This window comes from Notothenia coriiceps, unplaced genomic scaffold (assembly GCF_000735185.1).
Source record: "Notothenia coriiceps isolate Sejong01 unplaced genomic scaffold, NC01 NC01_scaffold00026094, whole genome shotgun sequence".
NCBI lineage: Eukaryota > Metazoa > Chordata > Actinopteri > Perciformes > Nototheniidae > Notothenia > Notothenia coriiceps.
The window spans coordinates 386848-409828 of NW_011358795.1; the positions used below are offsets into that span (position 1 = coordinate 386848).

Genomic DNA, 22981 nt, shown 5'->3' on the forward strand with positions numbered 1-22981 from the left:
GTCCCTGCTAGAGAGCAGGGACTTTCGTGGGAGAAAAAGGTTCCTGTGTCTGATTGGCTGGGCGGAATGCAAACCACGCCCCGTCAAACTCCCAAAAACTTTTGTGAAGCCGCCATTTTATTATCCTTGCATTGCATTATTAGCATTAGCATTAGCCCAGCGCAGAAATGCAGAGAGACTAACTTATGGCAACACAAAATAAAACATGGGAGCGGTGGAGATGAGGAGGTGTCGGCGTTCTGGCCGTTTACTCGGAAGGCTTCAGTAGAAGCTGCTGGGAGTCCCAGCAGCTTCTACTGAAGCCAGTCCCCAACTCCGGGGACTTCCGGCCGGGGATTTTGGGCGGCAGTATACGACGTGAAGTTGTTTGCGGCCTGCCAGTAAACCCAAAGCAGAAGAAGAAGAAGTGACGTCAGCGGCTTCATTTGCCTAATCCACCCCAAGGAACTAATTTCCGGTGTGAACGCGATCTGTACTTAGTTCATGAGAACTAAAGAGTTCTCAGGAACCTTTGTGGGAAAAGTACTTGGTGTGAACGCGCCTAATGTTCTTAATATTGAATTGAGGGCATACAGTATCAATGATGCAGGACACTTGCATATAACTTAAAACTAGCAGCTTACTATGCTAACATCCCAAATATTTGAAACAAAGGCAACAGTGTTCACAGAGCTAACATTGTTTAGCTGAGAGGGAACCAAGCGTAGCCTTAACATTTGTCTGACAATTGCGTGGGTGAGGATGGATTAATCATCGTTCTTTCCATGCACTTAAATGAAAAATGTTGAAAGACACATTCTCGGATGGAATACTAATTTAATCCAATTAAACTTTGAGACCAGCTAGTTTGAAGAAGAGGCAGGGATGTAGGTTTTCCTTAAAGAAACATTGCTTTATCAGGCGCTATAACAAGCAGCAGGAACGTTTTGAGTGCAAAGAGAATAACATAGGAGTATAACAGTAAAGTGATAACATTCATTTGCAAAAATAATAGATACAAGACAGCTGTTGTTCGCCCACTGGACACGTCACTTTTAAAGGTTTGAGCCAAACCATCCACACTCCTTCCTTTCACACATCTTGAGTACATTTCACCAGGTGAAGAATTATTAAACATCACTTCAAGGCCAAAGCTCTCAACCTTCATGGCAACGGATGGCTGAGCCTATGAACTGAATTCATGACTTTAAATTGCTCTACAAAAGAGGGTTGCACAGACTTAAGACAACAGTAACAAACAGCTACAAATATAATATAGTATATATTCACTTTTTATCCAGGAGGTCCATAAGAGGTCTGAGGACGGTCTCTGCGTCCATGGCAGCGTTGCTTCCTTTGGCCGGCCCTTTCATCTGAACCAGCTCCTGGTTCATCTGCTTCACACAGTCCTCTATCACACCTTGGAAACTGTGAGATGGAAAAAAAACAGTCCTTGAAATCTTTTGCTACTGGTTTAATATTAAACACTGCAGCAGAAGTTCACTCCTGAGTTTGGACTTCCAAACTGTATATGTCAATGCGTATACATGCAGTTATTATTACAGGGTGTGGTGAAAACGTGTGAATGGGTATACAGCATATACTGTACGTTAAATGTACCATACATACAATGTCTGTGTTTGTCTGTTTGTGTGTATGCATTAGTAGATACATGTTACGTTTACGTTTATTACAGACACATGCATTTCCTAACATTCGGTCTACCTACGCTGTCAAATGTATTATCTCTTCGATTTACACACGGCATCTATTGCACGTCTCTCCGTCCTGGGAGAGGGACCCCTCCTCTGTTGCTCTCCCTGAGGTTTCTCCCATGTTCCCCTTTAAACTGTGGTTTTTCTCCGGAGGTTTTTCCTTGTACGATGTGAGGGTCTAAGGACAGAGGGTGTCGTTTTCTCATACTGATATTCTGCACAAACTGTGCTGTTGTCTTTACTGTAGGGTATTTCTATTATATGTAAAGCACTTTGGCTCGACCAAAAATCATTTAAAAATGGGCTATATGAATAAAACTTGATTTGATTTGATTTATGTTTGATATGTACTGATATGTTTTAAGAGTTATTGTTTTAACATGTGCTTCATTTATCAGCTTTTATTGTCTTAGGAAGCACTTTGTAACATCTGTTTTTAAATATCCATTCGTTTTTGTAGAGCACTTTTAAGGAGATCGTAACTCATTCTTGTGGGTCCTAAAATATTATTGAAAAAGGTGTTAGAGGCAGGGGACGATTTTTGTACAAGATAAAATGCTTCGTAACTTTTTTTGCTTATTAAGCATTGTGCACAGCAAGAGTTCAAGTCAATTATATTCATTGCTGATAACTAAGCAGTTGTGTAGTCGACACACACAGACACACACACACACACACACAGATGTTAAGTCACATTAATGCACACCTGGAGCCAAACACTCCGCTGAGCTCATCCAGCACCGTGTTGAGTTTATTCTGCAGCTCCTTCAGCAAATCACTGGCCTCTGCATCCAGCTGTGAAGAAAGAAGGACAGTTACTACATCATTACACTTCATACACTAGCTCACGCTGACTAGAGCTCTGAATCTCTGCCTCAAATGCGGTGGGGGTGCCGGGTGTTAAGGGGGGAGCCGACAAGCACAGAGGAGAGGTAACCTGCCTCGCTGGTGGCCTCCCTCTCGTTCTGCCTGCCATCTGTGCCGAGAGATGCCCTGAATACAAATGGACGGCTCACCTCCGAGCGCTGCAATGATGACTGCTTGCCGAGTCACAAGACATGATGTCAGCAAAAAGGCAGCCAGCTAGTGGTCTCTCAAAAGGGAATATTTGTGTGCACTACTACACAAGGTACAGTAGAGAAAGTCGGCTGTCAGACACCTTGGACACTGTAACATCTTAGTCATATTAAGCTGGCTCTTATACAAACATAAATCCTTGTATCTGCAGAAGTTCTGATACAGAAATCCTCTGACTGAGCTTTTGTGTTCAGGAATTGTTCCTGCAAGTGTTTCACAATACACTCCTGGAGTGAGCAACTCTGTAATATTTAGTTTAATATTAAGGAGTGTTGGTGTTTAATTATCTGTAATTAAATTGTGGGACAAGCATCGAATCCATGAACTATTTGCCTTAACATCATTAACCATACATGAATCATAGTATGATACAAATTATGATTAGACATGACCTTGCAATGAACAATTTTCCATACCAACTTACACAAATATACTTGCAAAATTGATGGACAGCATGTATGTGTCCATGCATGGCATGTGTTGGGTTTCTGTAGCACTATCTCTATGCATGTGATGGATGTGCAAATGTTTGTGTACTTCTGTGGTTTTGGGCATTTTCTGAGAGAATGCATGAGTGGAGATCCACTATTTGTGCTGTGTGTGTGTGTGTGTGTGTGTGTGTGTGTGTGTGTGTGTGTGTGTGTGTGTGTGTGTGTGTGTGTGTGTGTGTGTGTGTGAGTAACTGCATGAATGAGTGCTTCTGTGTACACTGTTCGTCTCAGGGCTTATGAATTACGTTCACCATGACCAAATGTCCAAACATTAATGTTTTGGATGGGGGTGGAGAACACACGTTGCTGGGGCTCAGTGCCTGAGATGGATGTGAGGCCAGGCACCGCACCACATGCATGACAGATCGTCATATTAGAACCGATCAGCTTAGCCATGGAGCCGCTCATCTCGCACCTTATCATTGCGGATGGCTCAGCTGGGAAACTGATGAGTAAACTAAACCTTTTAAAGATAGTGTTATTCTGCAGACATGCCTCTATCTGAAGCACAAACAGATTTATTAGTGTTTGCATGTGCACCGATCCCACTGCTGTCACCTCGGTGGAAAAGATCGCAGCATGCAAGATTTCCTGTCACAGAGAAAATTGACCATATATGTCGGGGCTGTGATTTTTACGCTTTGAGTAACGGATAACATATTTTCAGGTGATAGCAAAACATACTGTAGGCCTTTTATCATTTACTCTTTGTCTGTGGAAAGTTTAAGACTGCGCTATAATCTGCAGCCTGTCAGTCTCTGAAACTAAGATTTCTTTCCCCATGAACACTGTGTGATTGTCACTGTCTAAATGGGCATGCTGCTACGGGAAATTCGCTCTGCTCTTGGATAAATCAGGCCACCTGTCAGCTACCGAGAGACGAATATTCTGTGCTGACTGTGAAATGACTGGTGCTCGAATCAAATGTCCACCTGAAGACTGCAATCCTCTCTGAAAAGCCTTTTCACTCAAAGGTACTCTGACTTGCCAAGTAAGGCATTTCTCAGGACGAAAATATAAAATCTTCTGAAAACGATTTGGTATAATGTGGAGAATAATGTAATAATTACTACTTATATTAAGGTATATTTGGTACTACGGATAGGTAATTGGCTAAGGTAGTTAGCTCAATTTGCATGTATAAAAAGTACTTTATTTTAATTCCTGCAAGAGGAAAACATCAATTTTAGAATCTATAGAGCACCTGTCTCCTCCAAAGCTACTTTCACTCGATGCTGACTGACATCCAGAGTCCTCCAGAGTGCACAAACTCTGCGCTGGCGGACAGCCTATCAACAACAGCCCAGCTTTGCTTCCCTTTGCCTGTTCAAACAATACAATATCTACTCGCTGGCAGGTTGTTATTCGGAGACATAGTTGTTCCTGAACAGTGCCAAGTAAATAAAGGTTTATTAAACCAACATCTCTTTAAGTGAGAAAAACACATTAGCAAACAGGCTGACACCAAAAATAAAGTCCGAAACCAATCTAGGGAAATCAGTCCATAAATGTGGGCACTGTAAGAGATTATTGCTAATCTTTGTTATTGGTAATGCGATGATAACAGCTTTTGGTAATTACATTGGCTCTCTGGGAGTTAATTGCTGATAGGGAACTATTCTGTAATGAATAGGCTACTGTGCAGAGGAGGAAACTCATATCAAACTTTTACCTTTAATACAACTCGGCTGTATGATTAGTATTCAAGAGGAATTATTTAAAATGAATATAATCAAATACATGATTTCCCATTTTCAATGAATATAATTTAACTTTTTGAAGGGATGTTAAGACTTGGTGTCATTACTCTCAGACAATAATGGGCCGGGAGTGATCCAGGTTTAAAATGGCTAACTGTGTGGAGGTGGCACCGCTTCAGCCGAGGACACAGCTGGAGGGATTAGTAAGTGTTTGAGAAGCTCATTAAACACGGTCTGAAAAATCCAGTCTGAAGCATTTTGCAGCTCGGGGAATGGGATAGAGATGATCAAAACCACAACCAGCATCTTGGCGAATCTCTGACTCCCTTTTTTGGGTTGTGTCAAAAATCGGGAACAATAACGAACTCTATCGCTCTACTAAATTAGCCGTGGGTAGAGTAGTGGACGACGGGAAAGAAAGCAAGCTAAAAATAAAGATGGCATCGGGTGGGTTGAGCCACTATCCCCAGAGTGCCGGGGATGGTGAGCTTGAGCAGCCTGTCCAGAGGGGTGATGGGTAATTCAGTTTCCGTATGCTCTGTGGCACATGCTGCTGGAGGGGTTGGGGGAGTGGGGTGAAAAGCGTAAGAGCGTGAGGGGTGGCAGGGAGCAACAGGGGGGGAGGGGTCGTGCTGTTTCGTATCATTCGCTAAATGGTGGGAAGGGGTGTTGAAGAGTCCTATTGCACACACCTTACAGAAGGACACAACCCCCTCCTCCTGGAGACAGAGAGAGAGAGCACAGAAAGGAAACGGGGGGGAAACAGAAGACACAACGACGGGAGACAAAACGCAAGGCGAGACAGGCATTAGAAACTGGAGACACATGCTTCACCTTCTCAGGTTCGACTGACAGGAACACAGTCACGGGTGATTCACATCAAACACACAGAATTATAGGGTTTCACTCAATATTTACAACACATGTTATACACAGGAGGGGGGGGGGTGGTTAGAGGTAGGGGAACAGTGATGGGGTACAGAGGGAGTTATTTAGGAACTGTAGGAAAAGGTGACACTGGCAAACTGAACTACATGTCAGATTAGTCTATCAGATGGTTTAGTAGAGATTGGAGGGAAGGATTACAGCAACTCACTGTAGGGGTCAATTCACTTTCACTTCATGTAAATGTCATCACAAATGATCATTTACATGACACAGCATTTATTCCACAGCAGAGAGCTGATCCCAGGATGTAGACTTAAGCCCTCGAGAGGAACCGGTAACCTTGCTGAAGTGTCCTTTAGAAAGACACTGAATCCTTTGAAGCCCAAAGGACACTTTAGCCAACCTTGTGTTTTAACCTTCCAGTGGATGAATGCAGTTCATTGAAGAACTACATTGTAATAATGCATAAATTTGTTTGCCTTGAAATTATTTTTTTTTAAATTAGAATAGAAAATCTCAATTGAAATGAAAGTGAATTGTCTCAAAATATGACAAAGGCACTGCAGACATACACACTTAGGCACAGACCTGTTTGCCTCCCATGGACTCGAACATCTTCTCCAGTTGGACTCGGAGCTGCTGGATGTTGTTGAGGATGATGCAGGGCTGAAAGAGTGTAAGAATGAATTAACCAAGATTGCCTCCGAAAGGACAGCGAACAACATGTGTCAGAAAAACATCCTAGAAAAGCCTAGTTCTCTCTTTTTGAACAGCTATTGTAATGTAACACTTGTCAGCTTGAGACCCTATAATTGCAACACTTTGTCGGGAGGTTACAAAACGTCAAATCCATCAGTTTTGATTTTCTGACAAATCATTTTTACAAAGATATTAGATTTCTGAAACAACATTGACAGTCAGTCAACAGGGAAATACAATACATAATACAACAGGGAGCGAAATGTCTACGCTGAGTTTGTCAGGCTTTATTGATTCTCAGCTGCAAAACAAGTTAAACAGCTGTTGGACATTAATCACACTGCTTTTTATGGATTCATTCTTCAGAGTTTTCAGTCAGTCACAGATTATGTACATCATCTACCCAAAAAAACAACTGACAAACCCAAAATTATGATCGTGGTAATGATGGTACTAAAGTGATTATTCTGCGCCCCACAGGAAAACAATAATTGATGTTTTTTGAAAACCAAAAAAGCAGACAAAAGTGTTTCAGCTGCAGCACATAATAGCTTACTAGATTGATGAGAATACACTATAGGAGAGTGGTAATATGCTAAATCTAGATTAAAACAAAGGAGATATCCCTTAGCTACATATGTTTAGTTTGAGAGAAGATAAACATATTTGTATGTACAGTATTAGGTAATTGCCAAAGGCCGCTGTGACATCACTCGGGACTACATAGACTAAAACGGAAAAAGAGGGGTTCATGGAATAAATACAAAAGTTATTATCTTTAATAATAACACTGCTCTATGTTTCAGTTTTTGGGGCAAAGACAGACACAAAGTATATTCTTGGTAAATATGCTCATGTTCTTTATACGTGCCAGTCTAACAAATGATTAGGTTTAACTTGACATAATCCCACCTCCATCTGCCTCTCATTACCTTTTTTTCTCTCTCCATCATCTGTCTGCTCAGCCCTGTCTCGAGGAGGGACATTTCAGGTTTTCTCAGAGACAATTGTAATGAGCCTGTCAACACTGTGAGGAAACATCTGCCTCCTCCGCCAGTACCCCGCGTGCTATCTCTCAGTTGAACTTCAAAGACCAGTGAGGATAATTAGGCCACTCAGAAGGCTCTGCATTTAGTCATCCATCACATTAACAATGGACAGAGAACCCAGAAAAATACCAGGGACTTTTCTCAATCAGCTAACGGCTGTGACATGAATAATTGCATCTTGGTTAATAGAGACACGTTATTAAGTCTGTTAGAAAAGGCGGGAGTTGGCTGCAAATCTGGAGCTCTCTCCATGCAAACCACGGTTAGAGACAAACATGGAAACACTATTAGTATCTGACTAACTATATTTGCACTGCAACAAAATACACTCAACCCTTGTTATTAACTCTGTGGCAGGTCACTTACCACGTTCTCCTTGTTTAAATGCAAAGGAAAGTCCTTGGATATGATTGCAGCATATTGCAGAAGAACTTTGTTGATAGTCTGTAGGGAGGGAGAGAAACAATTGCGTGATTACAGTTTGTTTTGCCGTTCTTTTATTGAATTTCTGGAACACACTGAAAAGATTTAGGCAGTCACAACCTAATAACAAGATAAGATCAAATCAAATACATATACCACTGAGTCTCCTTAGATCAATGGCAAACTATTTAACCGTGAGTTATTACTCCCCACAGGAGTGTTTAGGGTTCACAGGGGGACGAAGGAGGGGCTTTCCAAAGACTCTGACCTTCGCAAATCGGCACATGAAGTGAGCCAGAGCCTGCGGGTTCGGACACTCCAGCTTCTTGATGATCTCGAAGCTCTGGTTTAGCTGCGTGAACACGTCCACCACCGAACAGGAAAAGAGGGCGTGCTCCGAGGTTTGCTGGAACTGAAGGAAGAGAGACAGCAGATTTGTTAACAATTAGGCAAAGTGAAGAGAACATTTGACCATTTGTATCAATTACTTTATAAATCCATCGCTCACAGGGAAGACCACTTACTGAGAATTATACCAGAAGGTGTTATGTGTGAATGGTCATTAACAGCTGAGGTGCAATAATGACATTTAACACTCACACCCGTTTAACATCGATATATAGTTATCTCTGGAACCGTATGAATTTCTGCATTTATTCAGTATGATTGACAAACAACATATCTTGTTTTCAAATGTTTACTTTGTTTAGAGGACTTTCTAGGTAATGGAAATCACATACTGTATGTAAAGTGCATAGATAGAAGATGCATCAATTTATTTAAATCACTTCCGTGCCACATTTTTTATAAGGCTAATGCATATTTCCTTTTATTATTTCCTAATATCCTTTCGTGCCTTTCACTGCTCTGAAAAAAGTGTTTTCCCCCAGTTTTTATCAATTCGTAATTTAAATGTCATTCATATTCTTGTCTTGTGCAACATTTCCTTAATCCCCCAAACCCTCAAGAGGTACATTCAGTCTCAGCATCTGTCCTTATGAATAAGAAAGCAGTCTTAAGTGGCTTGGTTGGTTACATATAAAGCTACATATAAAAAAAAAAAATTAATTGCTATACTCACTCCATCTTTCTTGTCCCTTTCCAGAGCGCCATTTAGGAAATCCATGGCAACGTCCTCATTCTCATCAAGCCACTGAATGACAAACGGCTCAAACCACCTGGAAAAGAAACACTTTCTGTAATTGAAGGGTCAAATCATAGTTTTTTTAAACATGTAATTAATCTTTCGGTAGCACCAGATGAATCAGGGTTTATTATATGAGAAAAATGATAAGATTTGTTTTTTTTGTTTAATAATTCTAGGGGAACTAATGTATTTAATAGAGATCAATAAAAAACGACTTCAAGTTAAGATATCTTGAAAAAACCTCACAGATTTCAGTGTGGTTTTGGCTAAGGCTTCTACCCATGAAGGCTTTGATATCAGGTTTCAGTTTGTGGACAGATTCGACTGTGAGGCTCAGACAGAGGACAGCAGAGGACGTGACAGGCCGGGCCGGATGAGCAGGGTAAGGAAGTCAATGTGTTTGTGGAATAATAATGCTGTTGAGTCTGTTTCACTTTGCCATTTCCTTGCTTAATCAAGTGCCTGCAGCTTGTCCTCAGAGCAGCGGATGTCCCCCCAAAACGGCTTTGTACTCTGGCTAAGGACATCTGCTAAAGGAAGGAGAGAGCCGATAAATAAGGTGGGTGTAGCAACTGAGAAAGGGAAGTGAGACAGGCAGAAAAAGACCGGTTGTGTATATGATTATGTGTGTGTGTGTGTGTGTGTGTGTATGTTGTGTATGTCCGGGGAGGAATCAATCATGCTAAAGATGGTGTTTGAGTGACAGAGTTGGAGAGGGGGAGGGTGAATTATTACTCTGATATTCTGGCAGGATGGGAGAGGGCTTGGCGTTCACTGCCTGCATTACACATGTTCACAGTGCAGCTATTTGCAGCTTTGTTGCACATGATTATGTATGCACACTATAACATAGTGCTACACGGAAAAAGAAGAACGCAAAAGTGCTTTTAGGATGTACATTTGTCCCCCTCATCCAAAACATTTTAGGATACGCTTCAACTACCACGGTTCACTGTCTTACATGCATTGGACTCGCAATGTTGACCATTACATAATTGTTCTGCCAATGGTTCCTGTGATGTAGATTGCTGCTTTTATTGCTCTTAAATGGTCTATTGTTTTTACTGTATGGCTGGTTTTATTTTTGTATCTGTAGTTTTACTTATTTTACGGTTTGTAAGCTGAGCTGTGATTTTTGTATTTTAATTATTTATTTCTCTTTATAGCACTACCATCTGGAGGTTTTAAAGTGCTTTAAATAATAAAGCTGTATTGTTTTGTGATACTAGAAAAGGATTTCAGATTAAAGAAAAAACATTGCTACTTCAGACTTAAACGAGGTTCTGGAGATTTGGACTATCATACCTAAAGAAAAGGAACATCTGCACATTCAAATCTGTGCAAAAAACGGATTATTATTATTATGTAAAGAAAAACTACATATTGTCAAATTGACATAAACGTAAAAAAGTAATTTGGTATGGAGAATGTTTTCAGGCTACACTACAAAACAGTTTCCTATGGAGTGCCGCAGGGATCAATCTTTGGGTTCCTCCTTTTGTCATTTTATCAATGATAGTAGGATTAATTTTCCTTTGTTTTGTTAAATGTGAGCAATATCAGTATCAGAAATCAACACGGAAATGTTAGGTGTTGTCACCTATATTAATTTATTTTTGACATAATTGCTGCAGTCTCACCTTAAAAAGCTCCATACTTTGGTACGTACAGTAATGTAAATGTGTATGCATGTTAATTCATATCTGCATGTACATGTGTGTGAAAAAGAGAGGACACTTACAGTGAATACTCAGGTGGAACACCCTTGAAGGCCGGCAGGTCACGAACATACTCATTATGGAACCATTTGACTTTGAAGTGAAGATTCATGTATTCAGTACTTTTGCATAGGCGGTGCTTGTCATGCTCTGTAAAGCAGATTAAAACACGAGAAGCACACGTTAGCATATTGAGTATAACCTCTGAAGTCACATTTCTTTAACAGATACAACACCTCTGGTCTGAGCAGAGAGCAAGTTCAATTGTGGTAGCACAGCGACATCACATTTTCAGTCTTTCATTGATAAATGTGCTGAATGTGGTGGACAAAAAAACGTCTTCCTCTTCCAAAAACTCACACACTTTCACAAAATCAACCGATACTTGAAAACATCCTAACAGGCATAATAGGACCTGGGTAGAAAGGGGTTGTTTTTATCCCGACTTTTCTAAAAGGCTCAATTATGAACAGCCTTTAGCTATCAAAGAAAATAAACCCAGACTGTGAATGTGTCTGGCTGCCGTGAAAAGAAATACAAAAAAGGCCTTGAATGACTGCAAAGAAACTGAAGCTAAAAGGAATAAGACTTAATGACAAGGTTGCTGAGTCATTTAGTCCGGCTCACTGTAGACATTTCAGAACAATTAAACATTTCCATGGGATCTACTGGAGGATAGATGGATGCTGATTGGAGGAGAAGAAGGAAACCAATTAAATTGGATTACATGGAATGAAAGAGACAGACTAATCAGAGAGAAAACAAAACATCTGTGCAATGGTGGGTACACTTTTAAACGTTTTGCTACGTCTCTGCAGATGAGGGAATGACATTGAGGAGAAGAAGACGATGAAGAAGAAGAAGAGACATGAAAGCATTATGGCTCTATTGAAATAGAGGATCATGAGACCAATTGTATCTCGGAAATAAACACAAATAGCAACAAAAAAAAAAGAGATTCAAATAATATATATAATGTTTACCATGTTCATCTCCTGTACATATAGCAATATTTGCTAATTAGCACTAAACACAAAGTGCAACTGAATAACAAAATACAAACAAACAATCAGTATACAAATCCATCGTAATCCATCCAATAGTTGTGGAGATCTTTCTGTTTGAACCAAAGTGGTGCACGGACCAACATTGCAATTTGTTGAGCCATGCTGCTAACATTGTCCAAAATGTATTTTGTGGGTCGTTTAAATTCCATAACAGCCTTTTTCCTGGCAGGTATAACCTTTGTGGATGAAACAAAGACTGTTTGTGGGGCAGAAAGCCTGTCTCAGACCTGCCAATTAACATGGAGATCTATGGTCTTCCCCTGCCCTTAACCAAAAAAGCTTTTATTGCACAACCCTAACCCAACATTCACCGTAAAGACAGTGTCAGATCTCTCGTGTCACATTTGGCATTGTCAGTTCCCATTTGTCTACATTAAGTGTTGTGTGAACACAAAGGCATCCTCGAATGCTCTGAACAAAATAAATGCTGTATAATTATTGCATGACAAACCTCCCTAAGCTCGTTCCTTATCCGAGGCGAGTCTCCATGTTCTTCCTCTCTCTCCACCACTTCCTGTCTATCTTTCTCTTTCTCTCTCAGCTCCTCTCTCTTCATGGTCTTGTTTCACTTTTGTGTCCAATCTTTTGTCTCTCTTTGTGTGTACTTTTTATACAGTATGCAAATAGCCATACAATCCCTTTCTCTATGGCACAGTGCGGGAATCTATTTTTGGTTTGGCAGCTGTTACATGGTTCCACAGATACAACGTGGAGAGTGTTGAAGCTACATCTGATCATAAATGGGTATCTGAGACATATTGCATTTGCAGGTGTGGATACCTCTCCTCTGACATGAGCCAACATTTCGCTATATCTGAAACCAAGGCTAAAGGAAAAAAGGTTTAAAGGATTGTGATAGATTTCTTTTAGATTTTACAGCAGGTGCTTCTAAAGAGTAGACATAAAAACACACAAATAGAAGATTCATACATTCATGCAACATCAAAGACATTTTTAAATCCATGCGTTGCATCCTGGCTGCCTTAATCCTGATAAGCACCTCGCTGCTTACTCTGATGAATAGTGCATAGCCTGCCAGCCCACACTCCACTCTAAGCTCAGAGGGAAATATTTAGATATGTATAATTAACATATTTACCTGTGGATAAATGTGTTCAAATTTACATTGCAATATATTGCTCCTTGGAACGGAGTAGAGAAAGAGAGCACGACTCAAGTCAGTCTGTTATTTTAATTGCTGCTACTTATTTCAAGCCTGCTTTTATTTTAGATTATTGACTTACGTGGCTATTACACAATGTAGTTCAGTCAGACAACTCACGTGTTTCTTTAACATGTTTATTAGAAGCAGCATATAGTTGAGTTTGGCGTCTAGGCTCTGGCCTCATCACCCCACAGATATACATAGCACGATGAATGATGATTAAATATCTAACCCCCCGAGCCTACAGGTGGAAGCTGGGGTGGAAGCTGGGGTGGTGGTGGGGCAAGCAGCAGAGACGTGGAAGTAGCTGCAGCAAAAGCAGCAGCAAGCAATGCATAGAGAGATATCTGGCAGGTTCAATAGAGCGGCTTATCAAGGAGACTCTGTTTGGTTGGTTGTAGAGTGGCAAGGTGCGTTATGTATGAATGCAGCATAAGTGCTCGAGTTGACTGCCTGAGCTAGCTCGCAGGCTTCACCCCATTTGTGTATGTAAATGTGTATTTAAGGATAGTTGGTATCTCCATATTATCTCTGATGCATAGACCTGTACTATTTTACAGTACAGCAGCAACACTAAGAGTGAAGAGGATACTGTATAGAAAAAGGTGGATGGTTGCCATAGCCACCATGGCTTAACACATGCTGTAGGTAACAGAGTGTCAGAAAAAACAAAGCAGTTGGCTTTTGAATGAAGTCATTTTCTCCACGCATACAGTAAATGCCTGAGGTGGACTTTGTTCAACTTGCACATACTGTAGATTGTACACAACTCCCAGGAGCCATATGAGGGGACTGTTTTATAGTTTGCAATGTTCTGTGAATATCTGAAATAAAAAGCCACAATGAAACCAGCATCCCGGCGTTATTTTCGTTTTGAGCCCAATGCCAGGAAATGGCAGGGATCACTGCTCTCATCAAAAACCTAACCTTCATGGCCGAAGCAGTGTTGATGGTTGAAATTGCCGTGGGATTTAAGGTTTCACCTGGATTCACCTGAGTCGCTGGAGGAGCAGCTGGCTGAAACAATGTGAATACCGAGGCGAGATTGTTTTACTCGAGAGGACCTGCAGTCATTCTGCTGCGGCAAGATCCGCTGTGGCAGCGCCACTTTAATGACTGAGCTGGCATTACAAGGCAGCTTACACACACACAGGGTGGACACACACATAATCACAGTGTGTCAACCTTTTCCAAACTTCACACACACACACACACACACACACACACACACACACACACACACACACACACACACACACACACACACACACACACACACACACACACACACACACACACACCACGTCACCTAAAGGAAGCAGATGGAGGTCAGTTGAGAGACAGAAAAGTAAAGGTCAGCAGGTGTTTTGTCGGGTGCTGCCAGACAGGATCTGCTAGCTTGCTGTATGTGAACACTTGTGTGTGTGTGTGTGTGTGTGTGTGTGTGTGTGTGTGTGTGTGTGTGTGTGTGTGTGTGTGTGTGTGTCCTTAAATCCACTCAAACACATGTACTGCATGAAGTATAGACTGCTAAAGCATCCATTTAGAAAGTAGAATGCTTTCAATCAAAAATGCTCCAAAAATAATACAAAACTACTTGACAAGAGGTTAATCAAACACTTCATATTTTGCAGACATATCCACGAGATGTGCACATTAGTAAAAGATAAACACATTGGGTCATTCTAAGATAATATAAGCCTTTATTAATACCTGTAGGGAAATGCAGAAGAGTCTACAGTGTATCTACATATTACACCTGACAAAACATTATGGCACAAAATGTGACTAAAATAAAAACAGAATAAAAAAAAGTTGGAGCAGCCTCGTTAGATCCTCTGCACACGATTTCTTGCTTTTTGTTACTGTGGCAACAAGACACATTTTCAATTCTGGAATTAAAACTAGTAGTGGGGATGAAATTATAATATTTGCCCTGACAGCGGCTTTAGAGTAAAGCTCATGCAAAGCAGAAATGTGCATATTTGGGGAGATCATGAATATGCTTATACTTATTGTCAACACGTGGGAAGTTTGGCCTGATGTTGTTTACAAAGCAAACAACCGGGTCACAAGAACATATCAGGAAAACTGCTCAAACTGAAATTCTTTATACACATTTATTTTGGGGCGGCAAGAGGTCTATGCTCAATTGTCTTAAATCAGCAATAAGGATGGCTGTTAGAGGCAATTGTATTCCAACACACAAAGTTCTTTAACTGAATTTTATTTACAAATTAAAATGCAGCAGCAACATTTTCTGCATGACATTTTGTTTGAAGCTTTAATATTTGTGGGATGAAGACAGACATATCTGCCAGCGGTTAAAAGAGCGTTAAGTTCTTGAAAAGCTGTCGTCTTTCCTTTCACTTTTCATGCAGGTAATATCCTCTCTAGAAAAAGGAAGAGGGACAGCATGTGCTTCTATGAACACTCTGAATGAAGGCATAAGGATATTATTTTCCATTCACCGAGCCCTATGTGATTGTTTGAATAGAGGAGCGAATCTGAAGGAAATGAGGCCGTAGGGAGCAGTGTTTAAACATACTGTAATAAAACATACAGAAGATATGTGACTGTAGAATGAGTCATCTGTTCCTTTCTTAGTTAAAACACTTTGTAAATGTTTTATATTAAGCTAAAACTGTTGGAGGGGACAGACATTTCTTGGGTTTTTAAACACAGCAAAAGCCTACAGACTGTCGAACTTCAATGTTTTTTAATTCATCATCCATCAAATGTTGCTTCCATGACAGGAATCATTTGTGAAGATGAGGTGTCATACTTTTTTAATATGCAATCTGTTATTTTGAGAGGCAAGTCATTGCATATTTATGTATGATGTTTATGCAAATCCAGCCTCCTGGGTCCCTTACATGGATTGATTTTGACCATTTTAGCATTTAACATTCTATGTGCATGTTTGTTGAATGTGTGAGGAGCAAGCATCGTACAATGTCCGATTTGACTGACAGTTAAATATACCATGCACGAGAAAAACATTTCCAAGAATCGGGTCTATACAACAATGTGTAATATGGTTCTTCAGGTTGTTTTGAAAACACAAACAATGTCAGGAATGCTGATGAGGCTGAGATAAGCTATGCATTTCCATAAGACAAATGGAAGTCCCACACCAAACATGTCCTCCATATATTTTTGGGACGAAAACACAAAGTTAACGGTTTCTGCGACAGCCTGCCTCGTCGCCTAGTTCCCAACAGGTTTGATCATTGCCTTGGTAACTGCAACTTGATGTGATACAGGAGAATTATGACTAATTAAAAATGCAAACGTCAGTATAATGGTTCATTTTCTGTTTATGCAATCATGTGAATGGCTTGTGGCACCACATTTGCTCCTTGCCCCTCTCAACAATAGCCTGGAGAAGCCGGTCTCTTTCCCTCATTCAGTGAAACATTTTCATTAGGGGCCACTGTGATTGGTACATCTGTTCAATGGCTGATGTGACTGCCTGAGAGATAATGATTAATCACCACAGTCATCCTACTTATATTCACATCAACTGCCCTTTATACAAAGATAAACAAAAGTATCAAGTGGGCTTGGATGCAGCCTCATTGCCTGTGCATAGCATGATGTAGCATTGTAGCATGTGTGTGCACGTCTGTGTGTGTTACATCATGCAGTTGTAAGTGTGTGTGTTTGCCATTGTGCCCTGCTGTTGGTAAACAGTGAGGGCGGTCCTGGGGGAGGAGTAGGCTCAGAGTCCCTGGTGAGGAGATCATCTTGTCTGACTCGGCCCACCGGGACACACTAACTCACAGGAGACTCACTCACGTTCTGCCTCATTGATTTAAATGTCGGGGATAGTATGATGAACTGCGGCGCTTCACCGCGGCATTTCAATACTCAAATGACCATTCAGCGGATATATCTAGCGGGTGGTTGGACAGGTTCAAGACAAAAGGCTGGAGGATCGAGGCCAGTATAGTTCTCCTTCTGACATAATTCCTTCATCTCCGCTTCTGACCCAGTTCTGTCAAAGGGCCTCAGACCATGTCTCACAGGGCCTACTGACACAGCTCTGCTATAACACCAGAGCCCAGAGACACTTTCTCAAACATATAATGCATTAGGACAGCTTATACTAACGTGGGGCTCCCCTCTGTTAAAGAATAGCAAACAAAATGTTATTTTTAAACCTATCAATGTAAAAAGCGATACCGTGCAGCTGAGACTAAAAGAGATCTGAATTCAAAGTGAATAGCTATGCTGAAAACTGCAAATAGGCTGACAGCATTCACTATCAGCTTGGGGCAGGTTTTTTTGCATTATAATATCGTGTAAAAGATTGACATTGTAACACGTGAATCAGTGATTTAGCTTCACATGGTAAAACTTTAAGAGATAAAACACGTGAGCCCAAAGAGACACTGACTCCTGTTGATGTTGTTTAACAATATAATGCAGAACAGCTTATACTAATGTAGAACACTTTGCTTAAGAATAATGAAAAAGATTCCACTGCAAAATGAAAAGGTTGCATACATGTAGTTTTTAATCCATTTGAAAAGCAATGGACTGTTAGCTGAGAGTTACATAACGTCTGTATCTTTGCTTGTGTTTTTAAATATCATTTCATAATATGTTTCTTAATGCTCTGAATGTCTTTCATTTTTGTAAAGCACTTTGAATTGCCCTGTGCTGAAATGTGCTATATAAATAAACTTGCCTTGCCTTCAGTAAAAATAATTTGGTTTCACACTCGACACAAACGTCCCCTGGGTGTACTTCCTGTGTCCGTTTGACCCTTTCACCACAACACCCCTCCCTCTCAGCCTCATCAGACCCGTGCCCTCTTAACTATTGATCTGAGCCTCTAATATTGATAGAAATTGGTTATTATTGGAGTTACTTGAAATCCCAGTGCGTCTAGATGCTAACGCGTTCATCAACGACCACTCCCCAAGCAGCGGAATTGGTTGCCCTCGCAGTAACACCGGGCGGAAAAAGTAATTAGAAACAGTTGGAGCAGACAACACCTTACTCAAATCCCACTGCAGGACAATACACCACCTTTAGTCATGCCAAGCCCCGAAAACAACTCCTTTCTGTGGGAATGAAACTCCCCTTGCAGAGGTATATTCATGGAAATTAAATTAACATTTTCTATGGAGTGGAGCTGTTCCAACAGACTGAGTAGAAGTGAATGGGCTGCTGGATCGTTGATGACACGCTCCAATGACCACGGCCATTAAACAGCTACACATACAGCGTATACTGAAGAACTTCATCACAGAAGCACTCTGAGGTCCAGAAGCAGCACCACTTTGTCTCTTCTTAATTAGAAATTGTGGCCAAAACACAGTTAAGTTAATGAGATTAACTCTTTATTGAGGCACAATTTTTGATTTAGTTGGCATTTTCTCCCTTTTTAATCAGCCAGTGATTTCATTAGTTTATCTAATTTGGAGGTATGGTGAGCTGCCTCCACAATATTTGACAATTGCTATTTATTGAGTCTGAACTTTAACAAGTATGTGACCTTTTCTGTCAGTGGTCAACGGATGATGCCGATGATTAATAAGTGTCGAAATGTAAACCTGCAGAGTATCAGTTTGAGTGTTTAGTGAAAATATGAATGAGTTAGAGAGAGATAGAGTTACAGTAGCGACAGCCTTACTCTAACAGTCTCATTCTCCTTTTTTTAGTTTCTGTTTTTATCTTCTGTTCTGTCTTCCCCCTTCCTCTCTTAGTAGCTCTCCCTCTCTCTCACACATTCAGAGATTCGCACAGCGATGCTAAAATTAGCAGCATCCACTTCTGCACCAGCTCTGGCAGCGAAGGCCTCCGAGCAGGACACAGAGGATGCATCAAAGACTTCATTAAGTAATGCACATGCACACGTGTGCACGCAACTCACACACAAATACAAACTCCTCTTTCATTCTCATTCATTCTTTAATACTCGCACGCCTGCACGCACAAACGGAGAAACACAGACCAACCGAGCAGGACGTTCTGTCCCACCTCCTTCAGGGTGTCTGTCAGCCGCTTAACCCGTTATGTGTGCCTTGTTATGTAAGCAGGTCACTCCGAGTTACTTCCATTGGTCTGAGCAGCAACCTGGACTGTCTCTGTACTTCTCCTGTCACATCATTATTCTCTTTAACTTTGTATAAGTATACCATACATGCACAAATAAAGGAATATGTACTGTTGTGGCTTCCTTCCTTGTCTTTCCATCAAGCCACTCGACGCCTTAAACAGACAGTTCTAACTCGTTTCTTTCCTTTAAATTACTCACAGTTTGAAGTGTTGCTTGGCCTCCGATGGTTTAGAAGATGTTGCGATGTGTTTGCTCAAAATAACATAACAAACCTTTGCACATGCAACAAAGAAAAATAGGCCTTTATAATATTCAAAAGAAATAAGCAAAACTCAAATAAAATAACACACAACTTAGGTATTCTTTCTTTCTTGATAATGCTTATAACTTCACAACTTAAAGGGTACTTGTACGGTTTGTATGTATGTGTACGGTACGTGTACGGTACGAGTACGGTTAAAAAATGTTCCTCGACGGCGTCTCTCAACAGGTTGCCCATCACTGTGGCTTTAGCCCAGGCGCCGTGGGAATTGTAGTCCTTTATAGTGCGTTGACTACAGACGTCACAATTAGGTGGCCTTTATTATAAAATCAAAAAAATGGCTCTAACATGTACATTCACACTACAAAAGATGCAAAAGTGAGCTTGCACACACGTCCATCTGTGCACATTTCATTTACTTTTCATCTCCGCACGCACGCACGCACACACACACACACACACACACACACACACACACACACACACACACACACACACACACACACACACACACACACACACACACACACACACACACACACAACCAGGAGAACTCAGCAATCAATTGTTGGTGTTCCACCAAACAATTTCAAGCTGTTCATGTGCAGCCCAATGATTTATTTGTGACTGATGTTTGTAAAAGGCAGTGAGTTATACGGGTACTTAAATCCTTTGTGGTGACTCGTTTTCTTTTAACCAATGCAGTTATTTTCCCGAACCACTAATCTTTATTTCTAGAGCTCTCGCACACACATGAGCCGGATACATGTGACCAGGCCAATATAAGGAACATTTACTATTCCATTCAAACTCATTGAGCCTTCATTTGCGTAACGTTTCCTGACACTGCTCGTTTTAGTCATCGTGTCAATGTTATCAACTGGATGGAGAATTCATTAGCCGCACTATTATCTGTGAAAAGAGACTGCTGCTAGCCAGTGCAGCAGCTTGGATCAATGTGAACGTTTGTGAGGCCTAAAGTGATTTATAGTCAAAGAAACATTCATACAATTCAATACAAATTCCCTTTTATACTATGGTAAATTATCATAAGGACTTCTTCATCCTCTTTACTGATATGTAGCTCCACTGGTTACACAGCAGCGATTTATGAGACCCTCTGTAAAGTTTAGGGGACAGGAGGTGAGATATTAATGTCAATATATCACACATCCAAGCATTTCAAAGGTTTAGTTCATCAATATGTGCCGCAACAAAAACTATAGTCACGTAATGTGTGAGAAGGGTGAGTAATAGACCTCCACAGTGTCTGCAAATAGAAGTGGGCTCTGCTTTGCAAGATGCTAGTGGCACCATCTGCTTTATGTGGTTTCACAATCTCTACAGTAAAACACATGATGTGGTTTATTGTGTGCATGTTTGCATCACGCTGTCATGCAGTTATGAGCTCTCATACTGTCCTTCATTTAATTAACCTGTCTCCACCAAACCAAACTTCGACGGGCAGTGGGACCAACGAGAAATGAGCAATAAGTCATATAACATGCTCCTTTGAGGAAAATGACAGTCATGCCCTCCTCCTGGCACGTGTTGCTGTGGGCGGGCAGCGATGAACTGACAGGACGAGGCAAGAGGAGACCGAGCAATGGAGGAGCGTTCACACTCAAGGAGCGAGAAATAGGGTATATGTGACTCAGTGCATCCATGATTCTTGGCTCCTTTTGTTACACAGACACCTTCAGGTGCCGCACGCACGCACGCACGCACGCACGCACGCACACACACACACACACACACACACACATACATCACTTCAGGGGACATTACATTGACTTACCGGTACATGCATTTCCTGGAGACTTATCCTAACCTTAACCTTAACCAACACACGCCTAACCCTAACCAAGTCTTCACCCTAAAATTAATAATTCCCCTTAAGGGAGGCGAGTCCCCACACGTGACTGTGTAAACAGATTTAGGTCCCCACAACTATAGTAATGCTAGGCCACACACACACACACAAGCAAATGTGTGTAAGACAGACAAAAGAAAGAAGGTTTGTGCTGCACTGTTATTGCAATAAATTCACGACGTGGNTATCCTAACCTTAACCTTAACCAACACACGCCTAACCCTAACCAAGTCTTCACCCTAAAATTAATAATTCCCCTTAAGGGAGGCGAGTCCCCACACGTGACTGTGTAAACAGATTTAGGTCCCCACAACTATATTAATGCTAGGCCACACACACACACACACACACACACACACACACACACACACAGTCAGTAACACCTGAGGTGGTCACATGGCCATCCGTCAACATGGCTCTGTGTGCCAGTTCTGTCTCGTTATTGATCCACTTAACTGTTTATTAACACTTGTAAAAACGAAAGGAGGAGAGATCTAAATAGTTATGGCTCTATCGTGAAACAGAAGAAGCTTTGTAATCATTTTCAATTAATCAAGCCTCAGTGACGCTTATGCAAATAATAAGTGTCTATGGGTTTCCTCTATGGCACATGTTGTGGATTATCTAAAACAATGAAAAATATTCATTTACTGAATACAGTCAGATTTTAAAATATGCACTGTTTCTCCTCGTCTCTACACTTTTTATATATATAAAATAAAAAAAGGGTTAGGGTATTGGATGGTAAAACACGCTAATCCTCGGTGAAATTCCATGTATTCTCTTTAACACAGTAAAAACAATATACATTTTGGGACACATTGTTTCTAAAGATGTTGCAGCTAAAGCTCAACTTTCAGTATGGAACAAACACATGTTATTTCTGGCTGTTTGTTTGTGTCAATATATAATGAACTAACTATTTATTTCTAAAACTTTGGAATATTATAATTTCCCAAGCTACATTGCTGGATTACTAATTAATGAGAACCCTTAATTTCTCTAAGTATGTCAGTGGGTTGAAGTCTATAGAAAGATCTGCTGGTTGGTGTTGCAACACATAACACACAGAGGTCGTTATCCTCGCAGTGAAAACAGTGACACACTTTCAGCCAGTATTGCGATTAGATGATGAAACAAAATACGTTTTTTTCGAAATACTTTTTCTCTTAAGGGCAAAAGAAGGACATGGGATAATAAGTAACAACATCTTATTTATAATATAATTCTGAGAACCTGAAACATCACCACCGAAGTGAGGAAGAGGCTACTGGAAGCCTTTTCTCAGTCAACCTGTGCCATGCTACCAGAGTTAGTTTAAAAAGGCTATGGGGAATGTTAAAATGATACATGTGGAATCGTGAAGAAGGTTACGATTAGTGATATGATGTACAGTCAATGTCAGTTCCTATAATCCAGACATCTTCTTGCGGCTTTATAGCTGCTCATTAAGTACCTACAGAAATACAAATCCATCTGTGCACACACACTATCAAGCTGCAGGTTTTATTCAAATCGGATTCATGGCCACATTCATATGCTCACAGTCCCCGCACATAATGTATCCAAAAGGCAGATCACATTTCAAAACCACCTCACATATATGAGACCATAATCTATATCTGCTCCATATGCATTTGTGGGTATATGAAGGC

The 22981-nt window shown here is 40.8% G+C and overlaps 1 protein-coding gene and 1 long non-coding RNA gene across 3 annotated transcripts in view; one reads left to right on the plus strand and one right to left on the minus strand.

The window, feature by feature from the left end:
• LOC104956464 (uncharacterized) overlaps positions 1-6515 on the plus strand; it is a 14039-nt gene extending 7524 nt beyond the window's left edge. The window contains exon 3 of the long non-coding RNA XR_799558.1: positions 6505-6515. This is a non-coding gene — a long non-coding RNA (uncharacterized lncRNA). The remainder of the gene's footprint in view (positions 1-6504) is intronic.
• The window catches only part of LOC104956465 (protein unc-13 homolog C), a 52047-nt gene that overhangs the window by 16523 nt on the left and 12543 nt on the right, over positions 1-22981 (minus strand). Inside the window, exons 4-11 of one of the 2 annotated variants that reach the window (XM_010783944.1) lie at positions 10910-11036; positions 9103-9199; positions 8290-8433; positions 7965-8042; positions 6439-6516; positions 5655-5681; positions 2401-2489; positions 1270-1407 (exon numbers count right to left, since the gene is read on the minus strand). In XM_010783944.1, coding sequence (XP_010782246.1) covers positions 1270-1407; positions 2401-2489; positions 5655-5681; positions 6439-6516; positions 7965-8042; positions 8290-8433; positions 9103-9199; positions 10910-11036 — 778 coding nt within the window. The remainder of the gene's footprint in view (positions 1-1269; positions 1408-2400; positions 2490-5654; positions 5682-6438; positions 6517-7964; positions 8043-8289; positions 8434-9102; positions 9200-10909; positions 11037-22981) is intronic. The other variant, XM_010783946.1, reaches the window with a different exon arrangement.